We start from the raw sequence: 27,352 nt of genomic DNA on the forward strand, positions 1-27,352 counted from the left end.
GCCCCCTTCTCCCTGTCCTCTGACTGCCCCCCGAGACTCCCTGCCCCTTATCCAACCCCCCTGTTACCCGCCCCCTTTCCATGCCGCTCAGAGCTTGGCCAGAGCTAGTCAGAGCACTGGCGGCCCGGGAAGCTGAAGCTGCGAGGGAGGGGGGACAGCCTCCTCAGCTGGGAGCTCCAGAGCCGGGCAGGACAGTCCTGCAGGCCGGATGTGGCCCATGGGCCATAGTTTGCCCACCTCTGAACTAGGAGATGCCTTTCCATGTGTCAGGCAGAAGGCTCGAAAGGGGGCCACGAACAACGTGCAAGAGCACACAACGGGAAGCCTCTGCTGAGGAGGGCTGTGAAACTCTGGAGATAGCTTTTTATCTTCAGCCCTGTTGGGAAGTAAATCTGTTTTGGGTTGCTTTACATTTGTTTTTGAATTAATAAAGAAAGCCCTGAAAAAGGAACTAGATCTGTGCAGCTGGCATGAGTTAGTTTAATTTTCCTCCGTTGGTGGATCAGACCACCAGCTCACACAGTCTTATTAAATCTGTGCACACCTCTGGCACTATATAAATAAATCTGCCAGGAGTGAAAACTGGAAAAAAAAAGTGTGTAGGTTTCAATATTGCTTTCCCTGTTGGTTTGAAGCAAAGGAGTTCCAACTACATCTCTCCTACATGTACTCATCTTTGGTATTTATAGCTGTAAAATTTTACAGAAGCAACATTTTCATCTGAAAAGACAATATTTTCCACTCTTATTAAAGTAGTCCCTTTAAGTGGGATTGCCAATCATATCTTCAAGAGAATAGTTTGTGGTCACTATGCAGACATAGTTATTAATGGAAGGCTTTAAACTGTTCTGTAAAGTTAAAAAGAATAAAATAAATAACAAGTAGTTGGGAATTCTGCTTGCCATGTGCTACAAAAGGAGGGATATTTTGTTTTGTTAACCTAAAAACAAAATAAAAATGAAAATAAAACCAAAATATACCTTGTTTATCTTCTCTTTTGGATGCGTCAGGAGATTTGGGAAGTGAGAGAGAACGTCACAGTTGAGAACAACTTGTGTTTGTTCATCAGTACCAGTTACTATGTTGCCTACTGCTCTCAGTGCTGCTGTCTACATTTGAAGAAAAGAAAGTAATAAGACATTACTGCATGCATTGTAACTACTTGTGGTAAAACAAGGACCACTAAAAAAAAACCCATGAGACAGTGTCCCTTTAAGCCAGTCATTTCCCAAAACATAATTTAGCATTGTATCTTCAAAACCATGCTCAACAATATGCTGAGAGTGAGCAGGATGGAGTTCTTGCACCACCTCTCCACAAAGTGAAAAGGCAGAGTACAAATATTTTCTTGAGTGAAAAAGTTCCATCAGAAGTCAAGGAGAGTGCAAGATTACAAAGTTATTAAAAAGAAAGATTAAGGAATTTGAAACTGAAAGAGAAGAAAGTGACCGAGAAGACCAATGAATTAGAGGTCTGATTTGAGTTACATCTAAATGTTCCCATGCTTTTTCTGTATCTCCCCAGATAGCTATTCAGCTTGGATCTGTGCTACAATAACATTACAAGAACTCCCCATTTTTCCCCTTCCTACTAAGTACTGACTGTCAAATTGCTCGCAGTGGGCTCTAGATCTTTATTCATTATTCAAGTAATTAATGGTTTTGCAACTGACAATATATTAAAAATACTCATTTTTTTTAAGTACATTGGTTTAAAAGACTTCAGAAGAACTAAAGGAAATAAGAACTAAGAAACATGACAAGTATACAAATACCACAAACAAGTCCTATTTTGCACCATGGTTTCTTTACTAAAGAGGATTATAGCATCTGAGTTTATTCTGGCACTCAAAGGTCCCAAAATAACCATTCTTATCTCCAGGATTAGGTATCAGCATATACAGCACCCACTCTTCTTCCTATACCCAAGGTAGTACATGCACCAAATAACAGAGGAGACATCCTTTAGGTAATCTGTTTCTGATGGCCTACTAAATTGACTGTTCCTGATCACTTTCCTCTCCTTGAAGTGCTTCAAAATTGATTCCTTGAGGACCTGCTCCATGATTTTTCCAGGGACTCAGGTGAGGTTGACTGGCCTGTAGTTCCCTGGATCCTTCTCCTTCTCTTTTTCAAAGATGGACACTACATTAGCCTTTTTCCAGTCATCTAGGACTTCCCCCAATCGCCACGAGTTTTCAAACATAATGGCCAATGGCTCTGCAATCACATCCGCCAACTCCTTTAGCACCCTCGGATGCAGTGCATCTAGCCCCATGGACTTGTGCTCATCTAGCTTTTCTAAATAGTCCTGAACCGCTTCTTTCCCCACAGAGGGCTGGTCACCTCCTCCCCATACTGTGCTGCCCAGTGCAGTAGTCTGGAGCTGACCTCGTTCGTGAAGACAGAGACAAAAAAAGCATTGAGTACATTAGCTTTTTCCACATCCTCTGTCACTAGGTTGCCTCCCCCATTCAGTAAGGGCCCACACTTTCCTTGACCTTCTTCTTGTTGCTAACATACCTGTTTAATTATTATCAATGAAATAAAAAACCAGACTTACTTGAACTTTAACCTCCTGATGGCTCAGAAGGGGAACTAGAAAAGGTACAACGCCTGAATCAATGACCATCTGTATCTGTTCATTACCACCATCTGTTAGGTAGGACAAAGCCCAAACAGTGTCCACAAGAATCTGCAGGAAGCAGAAAAGAACAGACAGCTTATACACTGAGCACAAGACTGCATCTGAATTGTATGATCCACGCTCCAAAAGTCTTTTTAAAAAAAGAGCATGCAATTTAGCAACAGGGAGAGCTCAGAAATGCTATCAGGAGAAACAGCTAGAATGTTATGATGGCAACTACAATGGTTAAATAGATGGTCATTTGTTCCATCAACAGCTGAAATGTGTCACATATTCTCTTCACAACTTGGGGGAGGGGGGAGGCGGGGAAGGTTAATTAAAAAACCCAAAACACTTTTTGAGTACAGTTGGGCCTGGTCAGTATTTCAATGGAAGACAATCAAGGTAATCCTAAATCCTAGGTGATGAAGTGGCCATAGTGATTCTGCAGGTGGATCTCTCTTCCCTTGAGACAGTACTGAACCAATCCTGGCACTTTACGAGGATTACTGCTGGAGTTACTATCTGTTGACTAAGACAGAAGTTGCCTTATGGTAATATTAAGAGAGACCATGTGTTGGTTTTAAGAGTTGAGCACTGAGTCAGAGAACTAGTCCAATTCCTATCTAAAATTCTCACTGCAATTTTAGTTAGAAGAGATCATATTCACTTCCTGTTCTAAACTGTTGTGCAATGTTACTTGGTGCTTTTAAACAGCTACTGCAGTCTATTTGAGATTGCTACACTGCAGTAATAAGTGAATGTAGTAAACACACAGAAACTTCAATCCTAATCTTGAAGGATGCATGAATACATATGCATACATATTAATACACTGGGTTTATTCTGGATCAGAGATTATTTATATTATATATAGAGCTGGTACTGACCCCTATTATTTAGGGTGCCTAATACTTTCCATTAAAGAGATTCTTGCAAACTTTTGTTTTCAGAAGCTCTCACTTCTCCAGTGCTTGCAGACGACCTTTGAAAATTGGCTGAGAAATCTTACAGAACTAGAGAGGTATTTTTTCTTTGACCCATGAATTTCTGTTTAGGTTTGGTTAAGTTATAAACTGTGAAGTCACAATTTCCCATCTCTCACTTGTGTTCCATAGAAATATTGACAACATGCTAAAACATTAACTGAAAATGAACATTCAAAAGAGCCAGGCCCATTATCAAAACAGCAGCAGCACCTTCACATCACACTGTGCAGGGGACTGCTGAACCACCTCCCAGACCGGGATGGGCAAACTATGGCCCGCAGGCTGGATCCAGCCCATCAGGGCTTTGGATCTGGTCCGCGGGATTGCCACCCCCGTGGCAGTGCGGGCCCTGCACCGCTCCCAGAAGTGGCTGGCACCACATCCCTGCAGCCCCTGGGGGAGGGGAGGGCTCCACGCGCTGCCCTTGCCTGCAGGCACCATCCCCCGCAGCTCCCATTGGCCGGGAATGGGGAACTGCGGCCAATGGGAGCTTCGGGGGAAGTACCCACAGGTGAGGGAGGCGCGGAGCCCTCTGCCCCCTCTCTCCCAGGGACCACACGGATGTGGTGCCGGCTGCTTGAAAATTTAATTCTGCCCCTTTCCAAATATATTATGATACAGTCTAATTACAAGACCATAATTGTATTTCACATAGGACTTGTGCTCCATACATTTCACAAACAGGACAATCAAGAGGCAGAATTAAGGGAGCACCAGCAAATGTAAATCTGGCATCTCACAAATTTCAAGTGTGTGACATGGCAACCTAAATAGCTAACTTTTGTGTATATAGTTACTATGTAAAGGGTTAAAAGGTTCCTAAATTTCAGAAATGGTGTTTGTGCTTCCCCTTTTACTCTCCTGATGACCGGAATCTATCATTATGAAAATATTGACAGTAGTGTGTTTACTTAATTATACTCAGGTTAACATACAAAACATTTAAATATAATCCACAAACATTTTTGTCTCTAGAGAAACAAAAAAAAAATATCCAAAACCTCAAAATTTTAAGGTATTTGTCTTATTTTTACTTACGTTTATATCTGTATGGTATATAAGAACACACAATGCTGGCAAAATCTGAAAAAAATAAACTATCAATAATTATAGTGGCACCTGTCCATCACAAAGGAATATCAGCTGTGTAAAAGCAAGTTAGAATAAGACACGTAGAACAGTATGGTTTGAGGATTTATTCATGTATTATATACCTATGTTTCCTGACAGATGGCATTCACTCAAACGTCATAAAAAAATTAAATATTTTGCAGGATTTTTGTACAAATGCAAAATAAAGTTGCATTATACTTTAAAGGAGTAGTGAGAGAGAAGAGAACAATTTCAGGGAAAATAAGCCAACTTGAGAGCAAAGATAAATTTTTGTGATTTTCCCAGCTACTTATCGGGGTGCTGAGAACCACTGAACCAAAATGTAAACCCTGTATTTGATGGAAACCATTTCAAGCCAGGGGATGCGACAGCACCTCTAGTTCCAGCACCTACTTCTGAAAGCTTATGTTTGAAATTACCAGGTATAATAAAAATGTAAGCACAACAAAACCCCCACTTGTTTGGGAAGTTATTAGGATCAAAATAAAATGTTTTTTTACATGAATTTGTGTAGAGCCAAAGCAAAGTCACTTTTACTGCAATACATAAACGCTTGTTTGGTACATTCTCACTTTTAAACAAAAGTGTTCTGCTTATACCATCTCTCAATTCTGAAGTTCCATCATACTTCATTTTGCACTAAAATGATACTTCAAACTGCTTCAAAAAGACTATAGACATCAGAATATATTTTTTTAAAAGTAGAGCTTTAAACAGGCTGGTAGTATAACCCACAGTAAAACAGCATCCCTCTTTTTACAATTGGCCGAAACGGTCTTCAAGTCTGCATTTTTTTTTTATATCTGGGCAGTCAAGTATTTTCAGGTGCTTCACTTTTAAAATGGGGACATTTCACTGACACTATATATTTTGATAAGTACTCAAAACTTAAATATATATTAAAATGACACATCCACTTAATTATTTACTAACATTTCACATAATTAAAAGTAATTTCATTTGAATAGCTATTTGTATGTAGTAGTCTCTTGTTTGGTGAAAGTATGAAACGCTGCAAATTAAACTAACTCTTCAAGTTAACACTTTCTACAGTCTTCACTTTTTGACAGTCTATTTCAACACATTTTCCAAAGACCAATTAGTCAGTATTCACCCTCTCAAATGGTATAATTAGCTTAGTTATAACCTCCAATTAGATTACATAAATACACCACTTTGATACTTCTATTAGCTGGTAATTAATACCCAGGCAGTATCATGAAACATGCATTAATTTGTAGCACATACAGCAGCATTAAAAAAAAACAAAAATAACCCTCTCCTGTAGCCCAGAGATAAGGTGTAAAAATCAGTCCTATTATAATTATTTACCTCCTGAACTGTCTCCATAGGCGGTGGGGGGTCCTTATTCCTGCAGAGATTTACAATGACCCATGTGACGTTCCGAAGGAAGGTGATGGGAATGGAGGGATTGATGAAGGACAGAAGAGGTTTGACAACTCCCAGTGATATGACATAATCTCTACACTGAGGACCATCACCTACAGAAATGAAAATTGTTTTAAAAAAAATTACATTAAAGATGGAAAACCTTGAAATGTATGCAATGACTTATGTTGGGATACTGATATTCTATGTTTCCTCACCAGAAGTTTGGTACCAAAAGCTGCTGTTCAATAAAAATATTTTAGGAAGCATAAAATTTATATTAAAATTTCTTATAGCAAATGAAGTTACTAACTCTCCAAACTTAATAATTAGTATATACATATGGATTCTTGCCAAGTGGAAAATTATATGAAACCAGAGAATACAGAGGAAACATAGTCTCATATGGTAATGCCAATGTTCAAAAGCCAGAATCTAAAATTCCTATGTGTCCCCTGATTTAATTTCAAGTACTTTTAAAAATACAGTTAGCACTTACCTATAATATTTCCAAGTGCCCACACAGCTTGCTCACAAACATTCTGATGTGGGGAGTGAAGCAGTCTCAAAAAGAGGGGTACTGCATCTATAGAATGAAAAGATTCGACCCTGTTACTGGAACATAGAAGAAACTGTACACAACATTTTAGTCTATTATTATTAAAAATTTATAGAATTCCATAACTTTGTCTGACATTAAGACTTTACAATTTAAGTTAGAAATAAATATACATAAATTCTCAAAAATGTTTCTTTTCAGAAAATAACCAAATGTTAAATAATGGTCCCCACACCTAAGCTCCCCTCCCTTCCCAAAAGGTGCGAGTCAATACATTTAAACAAAATTTTAAGTTAAAGGTACAAAGTCCAGTGTCCTGGAAATTGAGATCTTCTATTTACCCACAAACCAGGTGCATAACCCAAGCAGAAACACAAGCCTCCCACGCTGCCTTGACAATGTGCTTCAAAACCATGACCTGGAAAAACCACCTCTTTCAGAATTCATATTGGTACTATTCCCCCTGAGTCATCCATTTCCCCCTACACATATAACCCATTCCTTGAAAGCATGAGGAGTCTTAATGGCAAACTTTTTATTTGCATACTATCATACTTTATCACGTAGACCTGTTGGGCAAACTAAAACCGATTAATATGCTGGTGAATGAGTTAGCACTCACAAGAGAAAATACTGTAAACATTAAAATATTAAGAGCTAAGAAAATTAAAGTGTGTTTTTAAATAGAAAATTTGCAATATAAAAAAATTCTAAGTGGACACAATTGTTTTATTTTTGATAATTTAACATGAGATAGTAGTAAGCCGAAAAATTTGAACAGATTAATGAACAAAATCTATGGAAAAATTCCATGCAGTTAAGACAAACTGCAAAGGAATTTGTTCAAGTTGCCTCAAGATTAGTAACAGTGCTCAACAGATATGAGGGACATCCAACACACTGACAACTAAAAACTTCACTTCCCTCAGGTGCTGTGACATTCAATCCTACCTGGATCATAAGGTCCTACTTTAATGGAATATTCTTGCCTGTCTTTCTTTACAATCAATGGCTCAACCAAAGAACTCTGCTGGAACACAGAGCCAGCATGTCTGGATTGTGGAGGATCAAGTAAGTGTTATTTCTTTTGATAGCACGACTTTTGTGTTTTTAGAAGTGGGATGAAATGTTTCACATCTGCCCTCCAACAGAAGGTGAATTTTTGCAAAAATCTGTTTAAGTAATTAGAGAACAAAATTAGAGGGTTTTTCCCCCCCAAAAAAGTGTAAAGTTTAAAATACTTTCTTTTCAACAGACTTGGAGCAAAAATAGATCAAGTTTGACGCCCGGAATGGAAATAACTCTGAGGACTATAGACATTACTAGATTTGGAAAAAAGACAATTGAAGAAGTAGTAACTGAAAAATCAGTGAGCACACATACCTGGCATCTAAGTCTTGCACCTTTTGTAAAATCCCTGCATATACTCTGTCTAGCCTGACAGAAAACAGCCTGTTTGAATAATTTGCATGAGAACTGTCTTACTGAATAGTATCAAAATCCTTGAAAAAGCTGCTTTAGCACTGAGACATGAGAAAAAAACTGCAGGTGTGATCCTGGGATTTTATGGCTTCTCTGCACTTTTGACAACACTGCAAATTCTAAACTTGCATTTCTCTTTTTCAAGCTGAAGAGTCCCTGTCTTTTTTCTCTCTCCTCACATGGAAGCTGTTCCATACCCTTACTCATTTTTGTTGCCCACCTCTGTCCCTGTTCCAATTCTAATATATATCTTTTTTGAGACGGAGAGACCAGAACTGCAAGCATTATTCAAGGTATAGGCATACCATGGATTTATATAGTAGCATTACATTTTCTGTCTTATCTGTTCCTTCCTAATGGTTCCTAACATTGTTAACTTTTTGGACTACTGCTGTACATTGAACAGATGTTTCCAGAGAACTATCCCAATGACGCCAAGATCTCTTTCTTAAGTTGTAACAACTAATTTAGACCCCATCCTTTTGTACGCATAGATGGTATTATGTTTTCCAATGTGCATTACTTTGCATTTATCAGCACTGAATTTATCTGCCATTTTGTTGCCCAGTCATCCAGTTTTGTGAGATTCATTTGTAGCTCTTCAAAATCAGCTTTGCACTTCACTATCTTGACTATTTTTCTATCATCTGCAAACTTTGCCATATCCCTGTTTACCCCTTTTCCAAATAATTTTTGAATACGCTGAATGGGACTAGTCCCAGTACATATCCCTGGAGGACACCACTATTTACCTCTCTCCATTCTGAAAACTGACCATTTATCCCAGCCCTTTGTTTCCTATCTGATAACCAGTTACTGATTCCTCTTATCTCATGACTGTTTACTTTGCTTAAGAGAATTTCATGAGGGACTTTGTCAATGGCTTTTGAAAGTCCAAGTACACTATATCCACTTGCTCAACCGTGTCACGTTTGTTGACTCTACCAAAGAAGTCTAATAGATTGGCGAGGCATGATTTCCCTTTACAAATGCTGTGCTGACTCTTCCCCAAATTGTGTTAATCTAGATGTCTGATAATTCTGTTCTTTACTAGAGTTTCAACCAATTTGCCTGGTTCTGAAGTTAGGGTTACCAGCCTCCAGGATTGCCTCTGGAGTCTTTTAAAAAACTTGGTGTCACATCAGCTATTTTCTAGTCATCTGGTAACAGAGGTTGATTTAAATCAGAGGTGGGCAAACTATGGCCTGCAGGCCACATCCAGCCCGTGGATCTCTCCTGCCTGGCCCCTGGGTTTCTGGCCTGGGAGGTTCATCCTGGCCCCTCCCCGGCTGTCCTCCATCCCACGCAGCCTCAGCTCAGTACATCGCAGGCACAATGCTCTGGGCAGTGGGTTGTGAGCTCCTGGGGTAGTGCAGCTGCAGAGCCCAGCCTGACCCGGTGCTCTGTGCTCCGCAGTGCATGGCTGGCTCCAGCCAGGAGGTGTGGCTGCCTGTCCTGGTGCAGCCGTGCTGCTAGCCACCGGTCCTCCAGGCAGCGCAGTAAGGGGGCAGGGAGCGAGGGGGGGGGGAAGAGGCGAGGGGTTGGATAGAGGGATGGGGAGTTTGGGGGGTCGTCAGGGGCTGGGTCTGTGGATGGGGTGTGGGTGGTCAGAGGGCGGGGAACGGGGGGGGGGAGGGTTGAATGAGGGCAAGGGTTCCGGGGTCTGGAGGCAGTCAGGGAGAAGGGGTGGTTGGATGGGGCAAGGGTGCTGGGGGGAGGAGGGCCATAAGGAAGGAGAGGTGGATGGGGGGTTGGATGGGGTGGCGGGAGGCAGACAGGGGCAGGAGTTCCGGGGACGGTCAGAGAGCAGTGGGGGTGGATGGAGCAGGGGTCCCCCGGGGGTAGTCAGGAAGGAGATGGGGGGTTAGATAGGATAGTGAGGGGGCAGTTAAGGGTAGGAGGTCTGGGGGCGGTCGGGACAGAGAGCAAGGGGCATGGATGGGGCAGAGGTCCTGGGGAAGGTGCATCAGAGAGCGAAAAGCTGGGAGGGTCGGATAGGGGGCTGGGGCCGGGCAACGCCTGGCTGTTTGGGGAGGCACAGCCTCCCCTAACTGGCCCTCCATACAATTTCTGAAACCTGATGCGGCCCTCAGGCCAAAAAGTTTGCCCACCCGATTTAAATGATAGGTTACATACCCAGTTAGTAGTTCCGCAATTTCATATTTGAGTTCCTTCAGAACTCTGGGGTGAATACCATCTGGTCCTGGTGGCTTATTACTGTTTAATTTATCTATCTGTTCCAAAACCTCCTTTACTGATACCTCAATCTGGGATCATACCTCAGATTTATCATCCAAAAAGAATGACTCAGGTGTGATAATCTCCCTCACATCCTCTGCAGTGAAGACCAATGCAAAGAATTCATTTAGCTTCTGTGCAACAACCTTGTCTTCCTTGAGCGATCCTTTAGCACCTTTATCATCCACTGTCCTCACTGATTGGCAAGCTTTCTGCTTCTGATATATTTAAATGTTTTTGCTGTTAGTTTGTGTGTCTTTTGCTAGCTGCTCTTCAAATTCTTTTTTTGCCCGCCCAAATATACTTTTACACTTGACTTGCCAGAGTTTTATGTTCCTTTCCTTTTTTCTCATTAGTTTAATATTAAAAACAGTTCAAAACTGATTGGGGGATTTATGCAATGTACCTCTTGGCAATGAAAAGCAGTTCCTAGTGGAAAGACAAGGGAAAGTTAAAAACACCTTTTCGTTGATATTCTGAATATATCTGTTAACTTAAAACAAAAACAAAACAAAAACAAAACAAAAACCACTCCTTGGACTTAGTTCCTTTCTACATTCTGTCTGCCACAAGCCTGGCTGGCCTTTCAGCTGCAGCTTGTGACTAAACCACCACTGTCTGTTGAAAATATCTAATTATGAGACTAATATAGCTACCATCCTCTTACCCCCGCTCCCCAACGAAATGCAAAGAAATGAACATGGCTGCTGAGATACAAGCTGCAGCAGAAAGGGTAGCTGGGCTCATGGGAGATAGGCAGGGAGGGGCAGCTTACAGTTACCATTTTTACCCTTTCCTTCCCCCCTTTCCTCTGGAAGGTACAGGACAAACTGCAGGAAAGTAATTCAAATCCTTCAATTCCCATCCCCCCTCAACCTCACCTTCAGTCACATCTAATCAGCTATTCCCTCCACATCTTTGCCCCCAAATAAATAAATCCTAGCTCAATTAATCTCTCCACACCAATTTCTTCCACAAAATTTATTCTCCCACCAAGCCAGTTAATGCATCTCCTCTCAAAAATCAACTTTCCTCTACTCCGAAACAAAATTAATGCTGTCTTCCAAATTACACTGCATGCATTATCTGCCCCTCTAAAAAATCAATAAAATCATCAGTTTTCACCTCTTTAAAATAAACAGTCTCCATCTCTTTTTGTGAGGCCCCTAATGCTACTGCCCCTTTTCTGGTGTTTTCTTCTGATTGCCAACAGTCTTTAGCCTCCTAGCTCCTTAGCAGGAGCTAGAGCAAAATAAAACCAGAACCTCTTTCCTACTACAACAGCAGCAAGGCACCCTTTGTTCCCTCACTCCCTCTCTCTCTTAAAAGAGCAGCAGCTCAGAGGCAGTTTTGCTTCTTATTCCCCCTCTCTTCCTGTGGAAACAGCAGAAGCTCCAGCCCTTGCACTTTTCATTCTCATTTTCTCTCCTGAAACAAAATACAGCTATTGACACCCGAGTCACTTTCCCTTCCACTCCCATTAAAAGTGCAGTAGACACCTGGACTGATCCTACCCTTGCATTTTCCCTGCCAGGTATTAGCTGAGCAGGACATCCAGCCAGATTTTGGGAGAGGACATGTTCCCCTCATGCCTCTCAGTGGTCAGTTATATGAAACCATTAATTGGGCTGTGTCATATGTATGGATTTCCTATTCTTATTACTCTGCTTAAATACACAACTTCATATATCACTGCTTATGACATAACACAAAGATGTCATGATGAGCACAAGAATTCTATATAAACTGAACAGTGTGCTCATGTTAAAGCTGCTACTGAAATCTTCAACAATTGCATTTCCTGACTAACTTCAACTGTGCAACCCTAACGCAGCTATCTGTATTTAATAGCATTTTTAAAACTATAACATTTATAGTATCTTTTTAAAGTAGGAAGAATTATTCATTAAGCCTTTTGATTCTAGTCCTGTGGAGAGTAATAGCACTCAATTTCAGGAAATATCTTTTCAAGAGTGACAAAGAATTAACATTTTCTGTGATGCTCATAAGATGATTCTTCAAACTTCCATACTCAGGCCTCAATTTCCTAATGCTAATCATTGTTGGCAAATACCTTAAGGGTTACAAGCAAAAGCATGACTATTATTTCTAGCATCTTTCTACTAATTTATTTTTCGTGGTTTTAATATAAAAATTCCAAATGGAAAACACTTTTCACCTTTACCCAGCAACATTCACATATCCCAAAAATGAGCAACTTTTAGCACTTACTTGACTGTACCACAGCTTGGGTCTGTGCAGAAGTGCCCGATGCTATGTTAGTTAGTGCCCAAGCAGCTTCAAATTGTAACGAGGGACTGTTTAAAAAAAAAAAAAAATTAAGTCAAGCAATAATTTGAAACGTGCTCGCTAGACTATTATACGGTTGCCCTCTACAGCTATTAGCTGTGTCTATATATAGAAATTGCAAAATTTAACACTGTGCTGTGTAGTTTAAAAAAAAAAAAAAGACTAGACATTTCAGAAGAATTGAGATGTTTAAGGGAACAAGGAAAAAAATTCTACACAAGACTTTTTTAAATACTAGTAATTTTTTGGGTGGGTCTAGCAAGCATGCAGCTGCCAGAATGGGGAAAAAAAAATTATACTTGCCAAAGCCTCATCTACTACTGATCACCACTGAAAACAAATCAACAGATTCTGCCCCTCCCACAACTGAGGTACCTCCCCATATTTGACAGATCCACACATTGCAGAGCCCGCCCCCCACACATACGATATAAATACCCCTTCCCCTAAGCTTTGGGAGGGAGGAGAGACCAGCACTGGGGGATCTTCGTCCCCCTCTGAGGTCTAGGGGGAAGGTAACATCACTGGAGGATCTTCACTGGGTGGGGAGTGGAGGGGCAGGAGCTGCTATTCCATAGCCTGCTCTGACTTTGCATGTTCTAACCCCATGCATTCCAGTGAAGTGGAAGGGAGCATTAGTTGCTCCATATGCTGTGGGACCAGTTGTTAATCAGGTGAAGCAGCTCTGATTGGCCTGTGGAGCTGACGGGGGTTGGACAAGAAAGTGACAAGCATGCGGAAGTATGGGCCTGTACTTAACATTTCCAAAACCTGCAGGCATTTGTCTTACATATCTTTAAGATCTGCAACACTCCTCCCCACTACACATGCTATACTCTCCCCCACCATATTTCTAGCCAGGGATTCCATCCACTGCCACATCACTCCTTAATTAGTTGGAGAAGTCCATTATCTTTCCCCAAAGGATGAGTGTGCTGCCTCTGCAATGCTTGTAGCCCATGACAGGGCCCAAGATGCAAATACCAGAAATATAACCAAACTTTTTCCAATTCCCCCGCCCTTGTTGAAATTACTACATAAATTCAGTCCTACGTTGCTGGTTTTTTGGAGTGGGGGGTTTGGCTCAAAAATAGGAGTTTGTACGCAGTTAAAGCAGATACTGCCAATACAGGGGAGAAAAATACTGTCATGTAATAGCTTAAATTATCATACAGACCATTTCAGGTTTTAACCTGGCAACTGAAGTCTTTTAGGGCTGGTCAGCTCAATATGTTTGTCCTGTAAAGTGGCGTGAGGAAACAGAAGCAGGCTGTTCTCAGCAGAACACCCATTATGGAATGCTCATAATCTCTTTGTGCAACAGAGTGAATGTTTGAAAGTAAGACACAAGGGTCCTTGGTTTTGCCACATTTTCAGTGGGGATTGTGGGGTTTGTTTTGCTTTTTTCTGTAAGTGGTAGAGGAAACCTAAGTCGCATTGGGTAACATAGTGTTGGTAATTTCACTGTAAAATATTGTAAGTATTTAGAACAGCGGTTCTCAAACTGGGGTACTCCAGGGGGTTTGTGAGCCCTGTTTGGCTCCAACGGGTCTGTGAGTCATATCCAGAGCCACCGGCCCCACTGATCAACTCCTCACCCTCCCTCTCAGTGTCTTCTGCACACCATGGAACAGCTGTTCAGCGGCATGCAGGAGGTGCTGGGAGGGGAGTGGAAGGAGCAGGGATGGGGAATGCTTGGGGAAGGGTGGGGATGATGCCTTGGGGAAAGGGGTGGAGTGGGGGCAGGGCCTGGGGCTGAGAGGGGGTTGAGCACACCTGTGGAAAATTAAAAGCCGACTTGGGGGGTCTATGCAAAATTCTAAATCAAAATGGGGGTCCTTGGGTTGCTAAAGTTTGAGAACCGCTGACCTAGAAGGTATTAGATATATATTATATGCATTTTTGACATCTGCATATCTCTTATTTTCAAAAAGAAGAAATCTGAAAGGAAGAAAAAAAAAACATAGCACAGTTTCAACTTTGACTTATTTTTAGAAATAAAGATCTCTAGATGGACTAGTTTGGATGGCCTAAGAAAAACAGCTCATTTATGCTCATTAAATTATAGAATAATTGGACCAAACAGATGGTCTGGTCATATAAAGCACAGGCCTGGTAACTATGTAAGTAAGAAGAGTCCAAAAGATCAAGACTGAAGAAAAAAGAGGCTGCTCCAAGAAGTGGTGAAAGGTCATAAAGGAAGACCGTTAGCGTGTGGTGTGTTAGAGGATATGGCACTGAACAGAGCATTTCAGAGAGAGAGAGAGAGAGAACTCCTGCAATAGACTCTATTTGTTGAGATTAATGAAAGACAAAGTTGCAGAACAAATTTGTCACAGGAGCATTGTAGTGCAAAAGCAGCACAGAACTGGTCTGTCCCATATCACTGATTGCCAGTAAAATGTATATAAGAGTGTATACAGAGTATTTATTTTCCCTGAGACCACACATGGTGCATCTGACATGTGCCCAGCCAAATACACAGTAATAGTTTGGTAAAGAGTTGTGTGTAGACTATGGTTAAAGGGAGTGATGGAGGGCTAGCATTTATACAAGGGGGCAGAATTAAGGTTGCAGTACATGGTATGGTAGTTGTGATAATAGTAAGATGTGTGCCTGTGGTTGGAGGAGTACAGGGTATGTATTATTAGATGAAGGACTATAGGGTATGTATTATTAGATGACTTAACTTTTCATTTGCTTGCTTTCACTGATTTGTTTCAGGTATGTTGCACAGGTAGCAACCCTAACTGTTTCTTGGAGCTTTTTGTGAAATAGCTTCCTAGATATATTCATTCTTAATTCGAGGTGGTATAGGAAAGGAATGGGTATTGTGGACACAAAAAGGTTAAAAGACCATCTGCTAACAGACAATAGCTGTGCATAATTGCTTCTGTTGTATGAGAAAGTGACAGTAAATCATGGCTTCTGGTGGAGGTTTTACATGCATTCAACCTCCATCAATCAGGCTTCTGTGCATTCAGTTCCCCATTCTCCCCATCAGTCAGGTTTGTATGTACAGTGCATAAACTTTCAAATATAACATGAAGAGAAGCTAAAAATGACCCTAACTCCAACTTAAGTTTTTAACTACCTACTGCATCAGATCTATATCCCTACTCAAATTTTGTGGACAATATTTAAAAAGATATGGATCACAATAAAAGAACTGCCCAGGAAAAATTTCATCCTGAGCCCAATTTCAAAGACTCCCTACTACAAATTTACAAAGAAGCCATAAAAACTACACAGAAAGTGGACAAAAAATAACTGTGTGAAATGTCACAAAAGTTGGACATATACTTTTGCAGAAAAAATGGGCGCTTATAGCCCATTTTATAATACAACCCTAATTATGAAATTGTTACCAGGCATTTCCGTAACAGCTCATATGCTGAGCAAGTCACAAGCAGGGTCTTGTGTATTCTATGATTCTGCAGCTGCAGAACGGCACTCCAAAATCTGTTTGCATTTAAAAATGTTTCTAATTTATGGTTGCAGAAGTAACCTTGAAAACTCAAAGTGAGTGTAAACAAATGCAGTGATGCCTGCCTGAGAGTGAAGAGAGTCTGAAACGATAGCAGAGGATTTATAAAGAACTGCCCCACTCCTCAGTCAGAGCCATGGACTCCATGATTCTGTGATTGTGGAATCTGGCATTTTCCTAAGGTGCCAAGGAATTCACCAAATCCCTCTGAACTCTGCCCTGCTGGGACTTGCCTGCAGCTGTCTTTTGTTCTCCAGCTTTCCCTACAAAGAGAAGTTAGCAGTACAATGCTCCCTGTACTGTTCAGTGGAGCCAGAGATGAAGTCCACCTTGCAGAAAGAGTGAAGGGAGCCAGAAGTATAGGCTGGTGAAACAGGCAGTCTGGGAAAGAGTGCTGCAACCAAGATCAATGTTGCTGTGGAATTTGGTCCTACTGTACCACAGTATACATGGCCATGGTCATAAGTTTGCATTTGAAATAGAGCTGCCTTTTAATCATAAAACTTAAGGAAAGGGAAAAAAGAAAAAACGTATACTTACTTATCATCCCTTTCTAGACAGTTGACCAAAATTGGTAAAATTCCAGATTTTATTAAGTCATCAATAGGTGGATTTCTGTCACTGGATAACAGTTTTCTGTAAAATTAAGTAAGACAGATGAATAAATAACTTCATCAAGGAAAATTTTTGTAGCAACTGTGTGCATGTTGCTGGGTTTTTTTTACCTTGCAGCTTGGACAGCACTCAACTGGATCACAGGGTTATCACTTGTGGCATTCTGCAATACAAAAATAAACAAATTCAGAAATCCATCAAATGAGCCTTAAATTCTGAATTCAAGAAACTGAAAATATTAAGTTTAACATACCTGCAATATAGCTTCTAGTGTTACATTTTGCTTGAAAAGAAAGAGAGATCATTTAGCAACAAATTACTAAAATTACATTTAATGCTGAAACATTCTAGACTAAACATTTGAGCAATGGTGAGCAGTGGCATTCCACTACTTCACTGGCATTGTAACTGCTCGGATTTGCCTTTTCTGTCAATCTACAGGCAATTTAAAAATCAACATAAGATTCAAACTCAAGTGAATAATAGAACAAAAGTCTTCTAGTGACTACCAAAGAAACTAAGTTTTAGAAGCAGATTCAGAATCAAGCAACTTACTGCTTTGAAGTCAGCATCAACATCTGAGTCTTCTAAACTTTCTTCTTGAGGGACATTTCTTTTTTTCAAAAGATGTTCATCTCTTTTGTTCTGAAGATATTAAAGACACTTTAATGCTTTTCAATACAGACTAGTCAAACAGAGGCACTTAAAAAAATGTACATAAGATTGTTTACATAAAGAGATTTGGAACTCCAGACTGATTTTACAATAGGGCAGCTGTAAGTCACTCATTCTGTCTTAAGCCAAAATAGATTTGAATTTATATACAAGCATGTAACTTGTGAACCATGACAAAATACTACAATCCGTTGCATAAAATAGATAGTTAACACTTTCAGTTAAAAAGTGTCAGTATTTTACATGGAGTTTATAGCACACATAGCTCTGCCTCAACAGTCACTTAAATTAGAAATGAATAATGATGTCCTAGTCAAATAAAACTAAAATTAGTTTGTAAATAAGACTATTACAAGCTGCTCAGATAGCCTGATTACATCTATTTTAATCCTAGGTGTAAGCAAACATGCTCCAACACACTGGCACTGACTGACCCTGGTCACTGCAGCATTAACAAAAGTTTCTACTTATAACACAGTACTCTGCAACTTAGCGCTTTGTTTAGTGACTACTCAGATGAGCTTCTCTGACTAAGCTGCATTTTCAATGTTAAAGCATCCACAAAATGTTCACAGTCTGCTTAATCAGCTTGCTTACTACATTTTGCTTTCTACCTTTATAAGAGGAAAAAACTCAAATAAAGGTTCCAACTATGCCAAATGAACGTTTTATTTGTAGTTTTGAGATTTTTATTCCAAGTTTGTTTATTCACCAGAAAAAAAATTCTCTTCCACAGAAAAAAACTCTTCCACATTTTAGACATGGTCTATCTCAGGGGTAGGCAACCTATGGCACGTGTGTTGAAGGCAGCATGCAAGCTGATTTTCAGTGGCACTTACACTGCCCGGGTCCTGGCCACCGGTCCGGGGGGCTCCACATTTTAATTTAATTTTAAATGAAGCTTCTTAAACATTTTAAAAACCTTATTTACTTTACATACAACAATAGTTTAGTTGTATATTATAGACTTCTAGAAAAACATTAAAATGTATTACTAGCACACGAAATCTTAACTTAAGAGTGAATAAATGAAGACTTGGCACACCATTTCTGAAAGGTTGCCGACCCCTGGTCTATCTTTTGTTCTGTGCATCGTTTCCTGCAACTGTACTATATTTCCATCTTCATTTTGGGTTAAATATTTAAAAAGCAAACTGCACTGTCTTAATTCCAAAAACTCTGACTCTCCATTATGCAAGCAATTAAAGAAAGACACTTTCTCCCCTCCAAACTATCATCTGCTATGGTGTCACACTATATCTTAAAAGAGCACCCTATAACCCCCATATTCATCATTCATATATGATTGTGATATTTCATACAAAGCATGCCTTATAAGATATCATATGAAAAATCATGATGTGCTGAAACCCACTGTTCTGTCAAAATATGCATATCATTAATGCGTAAGGAATTATGAGATTCTGCTGTATGGTTGTTACTGAAATATGCCATGACTTTGGGAGTCACCCACTGCTAGATCTCCAGTGACAACAAAGGAGGTGACCCACACCCAGGTGGGTGTTAAATGACCATTAATCAGCAAGGGAGTTGTAAACAAGAGATATACAATTCTGTAAGAGAGTTGCACAAGCATCACACAATGGGGATTGCTCAACTCTATGAGGCCTTGTCTACACTGGCAAGTTACTGCACAGTAAAGAAGCTTTCTGCGGTGTAACTCTGGAGGTGTACACGTTACCATGCCACTTAGGGCATGGCTACACTTGCAGATGTAGAGCGCCTTGAGTTAAACCAGCCTTCGTAGAGCGCAGTAGGGAAAGTGCTGTAACCTGTCCACACTGACAGCTGACACCACACTGGTGTGGCCACATTAGCAGCTCTTGCAATGTCCACAGAGAGCAGTGGATTGTGGTAGCTATCCCAGCATGCAAGTGGCCGCAACGTGCTTTTCAAATGGGAGATGGAGCGTGACAGGGAGTGTGTATGTGGGGGGAGAGAGAGTGGGTTTCTGGGGGGCTGAAAGCATGTCAGCAAGCTGTGTTGTAAGTTCAGAAAGCAGAAGACCTCCTCCTTTGCCCCTGCCTCTCTCCCTCACACACAGCATTCCACAGTAATGGCTGCTTTGTCTTGGAGCAGATAAGTATGCTGACTGTCAACCAGAGCTTTCCAAGGGCATATCCAAAACAATGACAAGAGTGGCCACTTGACTTACGGGGATAATAGGAGGTTTCCAGAGACTGACCAAAGTGCAGTAATGCAACACCTCGTTTACACTGACACTGGGGCGCTCCAGTGGGGGTGTGTAGTGAGGCGGTGTGGCTCCCCTCCAGCCCAGAGGAGGAAGAGCCCAGCCGGAGGCCACAGTAGGTGGAGCTAAAGAGCTCTGAGCCCGCCCTTCAAAGGGTCAGGCGCCAACCCGGAACTATAAAGGCCGGCCCTCAGAGCTCAGTCAGGCCTCAGCAGCCGGAGTGACCAGACTGGCCTGAGCTCCCCCGCGCCGGCTACCCGAAAGAGCCGCCGGAGCTCCCCCGGGCCAGCTACCCGGAAGAGCCGCCGGAGCTCCCCTGCGCCGGCTACCCGGAGGAGCAGCCAGAGTTCTCCCACACCTGCTACCCGGAGGAGCTGCCAGAGCTCTCCCACACCTGCTACCGGGAGGAGCTGCCAGAGCTAACCTGTGTTGACTATCCGGAGGAGTTGCTGGACCTACCACCCTGCCCCGGCAGCGACGAGCCCATGTTCCTGGATCCTGCAAAGGCCGACGTCAGGACCCAGGTAGGCCCCAAGAAGGAGTACGGAAGTAGCCCGGGGGCAGCCGACCCCAGTCTGGCTGCAGCCTTACTGGAGCCTATGTCAGTGTGTTGCAGCCAGGATCCCCACTGACTGAGCAGTGGATCGTTAGCCTCTGCTAGGGCCCGGGCTGGGACGCAGTGGAGTGGGAGGGCCTGCGTCCCCCCTGCCTCCCATCCAGGGGTGGCAGACTCCCCCTCTCCCTGGCCTGAGGAGGCCGAACTGTTATTGTTGCTCAGCCCTGCCCACGGGCCTGAGCTTCCTGACTCAGTGTTTGCTGCCCCGCCCTGACCTAGGGCCAGGGCCTAACTGTTATTGTTGCTCAGCCCTGCCGAAGGATCTGAGCCCCTTGCCCCACAGGGCAGGTGATTGCTGTGAGGACTGCCGGGCTATTTCCCGGACCCATCGGTGTGGCTCCCTTTCTCGCCCAGGAGAGGGTCAAGCCCCAGCTTCACTCGTGTACACGTGGTACCACAAGTGAGGAGTCTGGACCCTTGACCCCTGTGAGAAGGGGTCGGAGGGAAAGATCTACCTTAAAGAACCATGGAGATGGGAGCGCTTGTTTCAGCTGCTGGTGGAGAACCAGGACTGGCAGCAGACCACCCAGCTACAGCAGCAGCAGCAGGCAGGCAGCTGCCCAGCTCCAACAGCAGCAACAGTGGGATGCTGCCCAACTACACCAGCAGCAGCAGCAGCAGCAGCATGCATGCCAGCTCGCAGCAGCAGCAGCTTATGCAGCAGCTCGGAGTCCAGCTGCAGCAGCTGGTGACCGCATTACCGCACCCAGTAGAACTGTCAACAGGGGATGGTGCTGGGGCACCACACTCTGCCATCCCAGTGCAACTAACAAAGATGGGCCCCGACAATGACCCCGAGGCGTTCCTGGTAACGTCTGAATGGGTGGCCCTTGTCGCGGGTGGCCCCGGGGCCAATGGGCCACCCTTGTGGCCCAGTACCTGACTGGGACTGCCCAGACGACATACCGGAGGGCTGGCGATGGAAGAAGCCAGGAATTATGGCCGAGTAAAGGCCGCGATCTTGGATGCCCTGGATGTCAGCCCCGAGACTTTTCAGCAGCGGTTCCGGAACCAGACGTATCCCTCGGGGGCCCGACCTCGGCTAGTGGCCCAAGCCCTGAAGGAGGTGTGTCGGCGATGGCTACAGCCAGAAACAAGGACGGCAGAGGAGATCACCGAACAAGTTGTCCTGGAACAGTTTGCGCACACCCTACCGGCCCGAGGAGGGCATGGGTGCTCCGCCACCGGCCGGCAACGTTGGCGCGGCCATCTTGCTAATGGAGGACTTTCTCGCGGCCGAAACGTCCGTGGGGCCTGCCTTCCGGCCTCCAAATCCCAGACCCGAACGCCCTAATTCTGACAGAAAGGGAGACACAGTGACTGGGCCACGAAACCCCGGCCGCAGGCCGGACGCCCGCCCGGGGCCTTGGTCCCGGTGCCCGGATCCAGCCCCTCGGTCCGGAATGGCACCCTCTGGGCAGGGGACCGCAAGGGCCCATCGGAGTCCCCTCAGAAGCCCCAGGGGAGCCCGCTCCAGGGGTGGGCGCCCTGAGCTCGGACCCTGTTTCTTTTGTGGGCAGACTGGACACCTGCAGCGGGACTGCACAGAAAAGGACTGCAGCTTCGGGCAGGTCTGTGCAGGGGACACCCGGGCTCGGCTACCACAGGCCCCCAAGATCATGGCCCCAGTAGTTGTTGGGGACCAGGACACCCAAGCTTCGATTGACTCCGGCTGCGGCCAGACATTAATCCGCCAGGCCTTGGGTCCCCCGGCAGACCCCCGCCTGGGAACGATACACTTGCAATGCATCCATGGGGACGTCTGGCCCTACCCTAGTGCTTGCGTCCCATTGACGGTAGCTGGCGTCACCTGACGACTCGTGGTCAGCTTAGCTCCTCGACTGGCATACCCAGTGATCCTGGGGCGGGACTGGCCCGCCTTTGAGGAGGTCCTCTGGTCGACGCCGGCGCTGGAGGGAGAGCGCCAGGAGGCCCTGCCGGATGAAGAGGATGGGACCCTGGGGTCTGAAGCGGAGAACGAGAAAACCGATAATCCTCGGCTGGAGCCCGCGGTCGAACCTCTCCTTCATACTGATTTTTGTCGGGACCAGAGACCTGATCCTACCCTTAGCCGGGCCTATGAACAGCTCGCGGCACTCGATGGGATCATCATCGAACCCCAGCGTGCAACCCAGTGGTCCTACTTCGAACTGCGCCGGGACCGTCTCTACCGGATTGATTGTGACGCCCGCATGCAGGAACCCCAACGCAGCTGCTGGTGCCGTGGTGCCACCGGTGAGCCGTGATGAAGCTGGCCCACGACATCCCGACAACCGGGCATCTGGGCCAAGAGAAGACCCTCACTTGGATCTTGATGCGGTTTTTTTGGCCCGGTATTTACCAGGAGGTGAAGAACTATTGTAACTCCTGCCTAGAGTGCCAGTTAGCCACCCTGTCACAGGTGCCTAAGGCGCCCCTGGTCCCCATGCCCCTAATAGAGACACCGTTTGAACAGGTGGCCATGGACCTGGTAGGCCTGCTCCCAAAAAGTGCTTCCGGTTTCCAGTACCTCCTGGTCATCGTGGACTATGCCACCTGTTTCCCCGAGGCCATTCCCTTGCGGAATACCATGGCCCGGACCTTCGTGGGGGAACTAGTGAAGGTCTTTGCTCGAGTGGGTTTGCCCCGGGAGATCCTAATAGATCAAGGCACCAATTTTACCTCCTGGTTGCTACAGCAGGTCTGTGAGCTCCTGGGGGTTAAACAGCTATGCACCTCTGTGTACCACCCGCAGACGGACAGGCTGGTGGAACGATTCAATCAGACCCTCAAGGAGATGCTGCGGAAGTTCCCCCGGAGGAGCTACGCCGATGGGACCAGTTGCTCCCGCCCCTGCTGCTAGCCGTCCAGGAGGTCCCTCAGTCATCGACCAAGTTTCCCCTGTCTGAACAATTATACGTGCGCCGTCCGCAGGGCCTGTTGGACTTAACGTGGGAAACCTAGGAACAGTTCCCCTCCCCAACCCAGGGATCCTGAAGTATGTCCTCCAGCTGCAGGAGTATTTTGCGCAGGCTGGGGCCCTCGCACGTGGAAACTTAAAGGCTGCACAGGACCGACAGGGGTGGACCTACAACCAGGAGACGCAGGTGCATGACTTTGAACCCAGGAATTGGGTCCTGCTCCTCCTCCCCTCGAGCGAGTCGAAGTTACTGGCCTGCTGGCAGGGCCCCTACGAGGCAGCTCAGAGGGTTGGGTCCGTCATGCACGAAATTCACCAACTGGACAAATGCAAAAAGACCCAGCGATACCATGTGAATTTGTTGAAGCCCTGGCACGACCAAGAGGGCCTGCTAATCAATCCTTACCCGCCCGAGCTGGAACTGGGTCCTCACGCGCCCCAGAGGATCTCGCTGCACCCCTGCTCGGCAATACCCTTACGGAAGAGCAGCGCAAGCAGCCCAACTGTCTCCTGCAGGCTTTCCGGGGAACCTTCACTGCTCTACCAGGGTGCAAGACCCTGGCCTATAATTTGATCCAGACCAAGCCAGGGAAGGTTATCTGGGAAACGACCAGGCCACTGCCGTACAGGATGCACCAAGAGGTCGAGGAAGGGGTGCAGGCCATGCTGGCCTTAGGAGTCATTGAGCCATCCCAGAGTGAGTGGTGCAGCCCAGTGGTCTTGGTACCCAAGCCTGACGGCATCCGCCGGTTTTGTATAGATTTCCGGAGGATGACTGCCATCCCCAGGTTTGACGCCTACCCAATGCTCCGCGTGGACAAGCTGCTGGGCCGCCTAGGGGAAGCCCGGTTCATTACCACCCTCAACCTCAGTAAAGGATACTGGCAGATCCCGCTCAATGATGACTCGAAGGAAAAGATGGCGTTCGCCACTCTGACGGGACTCTACCAGTTCAAGCGGATGCCTTTTGGCCTCCATGGTGCCCCGGCGACCTTCCAGCAGCTAACGGACCACCTACTACAGCCCCACCGGGACTACACGGCCGCGTATTTGGACGATGTCATAGTCTATAGCTGACGCTGGGAAGACCACCTGGACCGGGTAGCCGCGGTCCTGAGGTCCCTGCGACAGGTGGGGCTGACGGCCAACCCAAAAAAAATGCCACATCGCATGGCAGGAGACCACATATCTCGGCTATACTATTGGAGGAAGGACGAGTGAAACACCTTATTGGGAAAGTGCAAGCCCTGGTGGCCTGCCCGATGCCAACTACGAAACACCATGTCCGATAGTTCCTGGGCCTTGTCAGGTACTATCGGCAGTTCATCCCCCAATTTGCCTCCATCGCAGCGCCCCTAACCGGACTATTGATGAAAAACAGCCCCTGGCAGATACGGTAGTCCCTGGAATTTGAAGAGGCCTTCCGGATGCTCCAGACATGTCTCTGTCAAGAGCTGGTCTTACATAGCCCCTACTTCAACCGGAGGTTCATCCTCCAGATGGACACCGCAGAGGTAGGGTTGGGGGCTGTCCTGTCCCAGGAGGTTGATGGAAGGGACCACCTGGTTCTATACTTCAGCCGAAAGTTATTTCCCCAGGAGAAGAACTACGCCGTGGTGGAGAAAGCAGCACTGGTCATAAAGTGGGCCTAAGACACCTTCCGCTTCTACCTCCTCGGGGCTCCGTTCACGCTGGTCACGGACCATGCCCCTCTCCGATGGTTGATGAAAATGAAAAACAATAATGACTGACTACTGTGCTGGTATCTGGCCTTACAACCGTATGCATTTACTGTCCAGCACAGAGCGGGTATGGAACATGCAAATGCGGACTTCATGTCCTGCCTAGGGGTGATGGAAGCGCCTGGCCCCGACGAGCAGGAGCCAGACTTGAGGGGTGTATGTGTGTAGTGACGCGGTGTGGCTCCCCTCCAGCCCAGAGGAGGAAGAGCCCAGCCTGAGGCCACAGTGGGTGGAGCTAAAGAGCTCTGAGCCCGCCCTTCAAAGGGTCAGGCACTGACCCAGAACTATAAAGGCCGGCCCTCAGAGCTCAGTCAGGCCCCAGCTGCAGGAGCAAGCAGACTCCTCTCAGGGAGCTCGAGACCGGGAACCTCCTGCGACCCAGGGCAGCTGCCCAAACTGGCCTCAGCTCTCCCACGCCGGCTACCTGGAGGAGCCACCGGAGCTACCCTGGGCCAACTATCTGGAGGAGTTGTCGGACCTACCACCCTGCCCCGGCAGCGACGATCCCATGTTCCTGGATCCTGCAAAGGCCGACGTCAGGACCCAGGTAGGCCCCAAGGAGGAGTACGGAAGTAGCCCGGGGGCAGCCGACCCCAGTCTGGCTGCAGCCTTACTGGAGCCTATGTCAGTGTGTTGCAGCCAGGATCCCCACTGACTGAGCAGTGGATCGTTAGCCACTGCTAGGGCCCGGGCTGGGACGCAGTGGAGTGGGAGGGCCTGCGTCCCCCCTGCCTCCCATCCAGGGGTGGCAGACTCCCCCTCTCCCTGGCCTGAGGAGGCCGAACTGTTATTGTTGCTCAGCCCTGCCCACGGGCCTGAGCTTCCTGACTCAGTGTTTGCTGCCCTGCCCTGACCTAGGGCCAGGGCCTAACTGTTATTGTTGCTCAGCCCTGCTGAAGGACCTGAGCCCCTTGCCCCACAGGGCAGACGATTGCCGTGAGGACTGCCAGGCTATTTCCCGGACCCACCAGTGTGGCTCCCCTCCTCCCCCTGGAGAGGGTCGAGCCCTGGCTGCACTCATGTACAGGGTGCATCAAACATTATTCTACTCGTCGAGGTGGAGTACAAGGAGCGCTCTACGTGCCTTGCTAGTGTGGATCGGTAGTGAGCTAGTGTGCCCGGGGCTCCTTTAATGCACTGTAACTCGCAAGTGTTGCCAAGCCCTTAGCATGCAGAAACTCCTCAGCTGCAGCATTGCAAAAAAACCCACCTTGACGAGAGTGATAAGTCTTAAAGTGCAGAGGCTCCAGTGCCATATTGGCAGTGTAAACACAGTACAGTGCAGAAAGCAATCAACTGCCCTCCAGAAGTGTCCCATAATTCCTCAAGTGGCCACTGTGCTGTTGTTTTAAACTGGGCTGTCCTGGAGACATGCTCCCTTCCCCTTTCAAAGCTCAGTTTCTGATCGCTACTGCATGCTGGCTGATCTGCTCTGGGACACAAAGCAAACCATTAATGTGGCATGTTCCCACTGTTGAACAGAGGGGGTGGGGGGCTGGGTGTGTGTGTGAGAAAGAGAGAGATTGCTGTGGTTTCCCCCTCCTCTTGCCTCAGGACTGGTTGCTTCCTCCTGCTGTCTGAACTTATAAGACAGCATGCAGACATACTCTCTGTCCCCCAAAACAGTCTCTCCCCCCCTACACACACACACTCCCTGTTACACACTCTGCCCCCCCCCCCACTCCCCTTCAGTTGAAAAGCAGCTGGCAATGTAGTAGGATGCCCATGGAACAATGGGAGGGAAACCTGCATCACGTGATGCTGTACCTGCCCCATGAGGCATTGCAAACCCTTCCCAAAGCACCCTGCAGTCAGTTGCACAGTGGGCTAGCTATCACAATGCACTGCTCTCTTTGCCCTTGCAAGCGCTTCTAATGTAGATGGACTCCACTATCACATGGAGCACAGTGTGGAAATGCAACAGTGGTTTAATTCCAGCATTTTATTAAAAGTGGTATAACTTACTGCGCAGACACTTGCCAGTACAGACACATCCTGGTTTAGCAAGGCCCAGTGAAGCACCGTGGCTGGGAGCTGGCAGAGTGGAACAGACTGGGGCCGGGCTGGTCCGCTTCCCATCGCTACCGGTGAGTACCTGTCAGGGGGCAGGGCCGGGTGGATAGGGATCGGGGCAGTCAGGGGACAGGGGGATTGGGTAGGGTCCTGGGGGTGATTAGGGACAGGGGTCTCTGGAGGGGGCAAAGCACGTTTGATATGAGGCCTCACCTAGAACGCAGTGAGTTTTTTGTCTCCTGAAGTCTGTGTTATATTGGGGTAGAGGTGTATTATATATTTTATTAAAAGGCAAAACACACAAGAATTCCTATTTTTGTACATCCAACCATAACACCATCTCAGGAAGGTCCAAATGCATTTAGACTACAAGAAACATAAGCAGTGA

The 27,352-nt window shown here is 45.8% G+C and overlaps 1 protein-coding gene across 1 annotated transcript in view; it reads right to left on the reverse strand.

Moving 5' to 3' along the window:
- KPNA3 (karyopherin subunit alpha 3) overlaps positions 1-27,352 on the reverse strand; it is a 100,595-nt gene that overhangs the window by 13,531 nt on the left and 59,712 nt on the right. Inside the window, exons 3-12 of the mRNA XM_032774087.2 lie at positions 17,363-17,452; positions 17,061-17,090; positions 16,918-16,970; positions 16,733-16,828; positions 12,628-12,713; positions 6,616-6,702; positions 6,060-6,229; positions 4,653-4,697; positions 2,563-2,694; positions 981-1,109 (exon numbers count right to left, since the gene is read on the reverse strand). Coding sequence (XP_032629978.1) covers positions 981-1,109; positions 2,563-2,694; positions 4,653-4,697; positions 6,060-6,229; positions 6,616-6,702; positions 12,628-12,713; positions 16,733-16,828; positions 16,918-16,970; positions 17,061-17,090; positions 17,363-17,452 — 918 coding nt within the window. The remainder of the gene's footprint in view (positions 1-980; positions 1,110-2,562; positions 2,695-4,652; positions 4,698-6,059; positions 6,230-6,615; positions 6,703-12,627; positions 12,714-16,732; positions 16,829-16,917; positions 16,971-17,060; positions 17,091-17,362; positions 17,453-27,352) is intronic.

This window comes from Chelonoidis abingdonii, chromosome 1, assembly GCF_003597395.2.
Source record: "Chelonoidis abingdonii isolate Lonesome George chromosome 1, CheloAbing_2.0, whole genome shotgun sequence".
NCBI lineage: Eukaryota > Metazoa > Chordata > Testudines > Testudinidae > Chelonoidis > Chelonoidis abingdonii.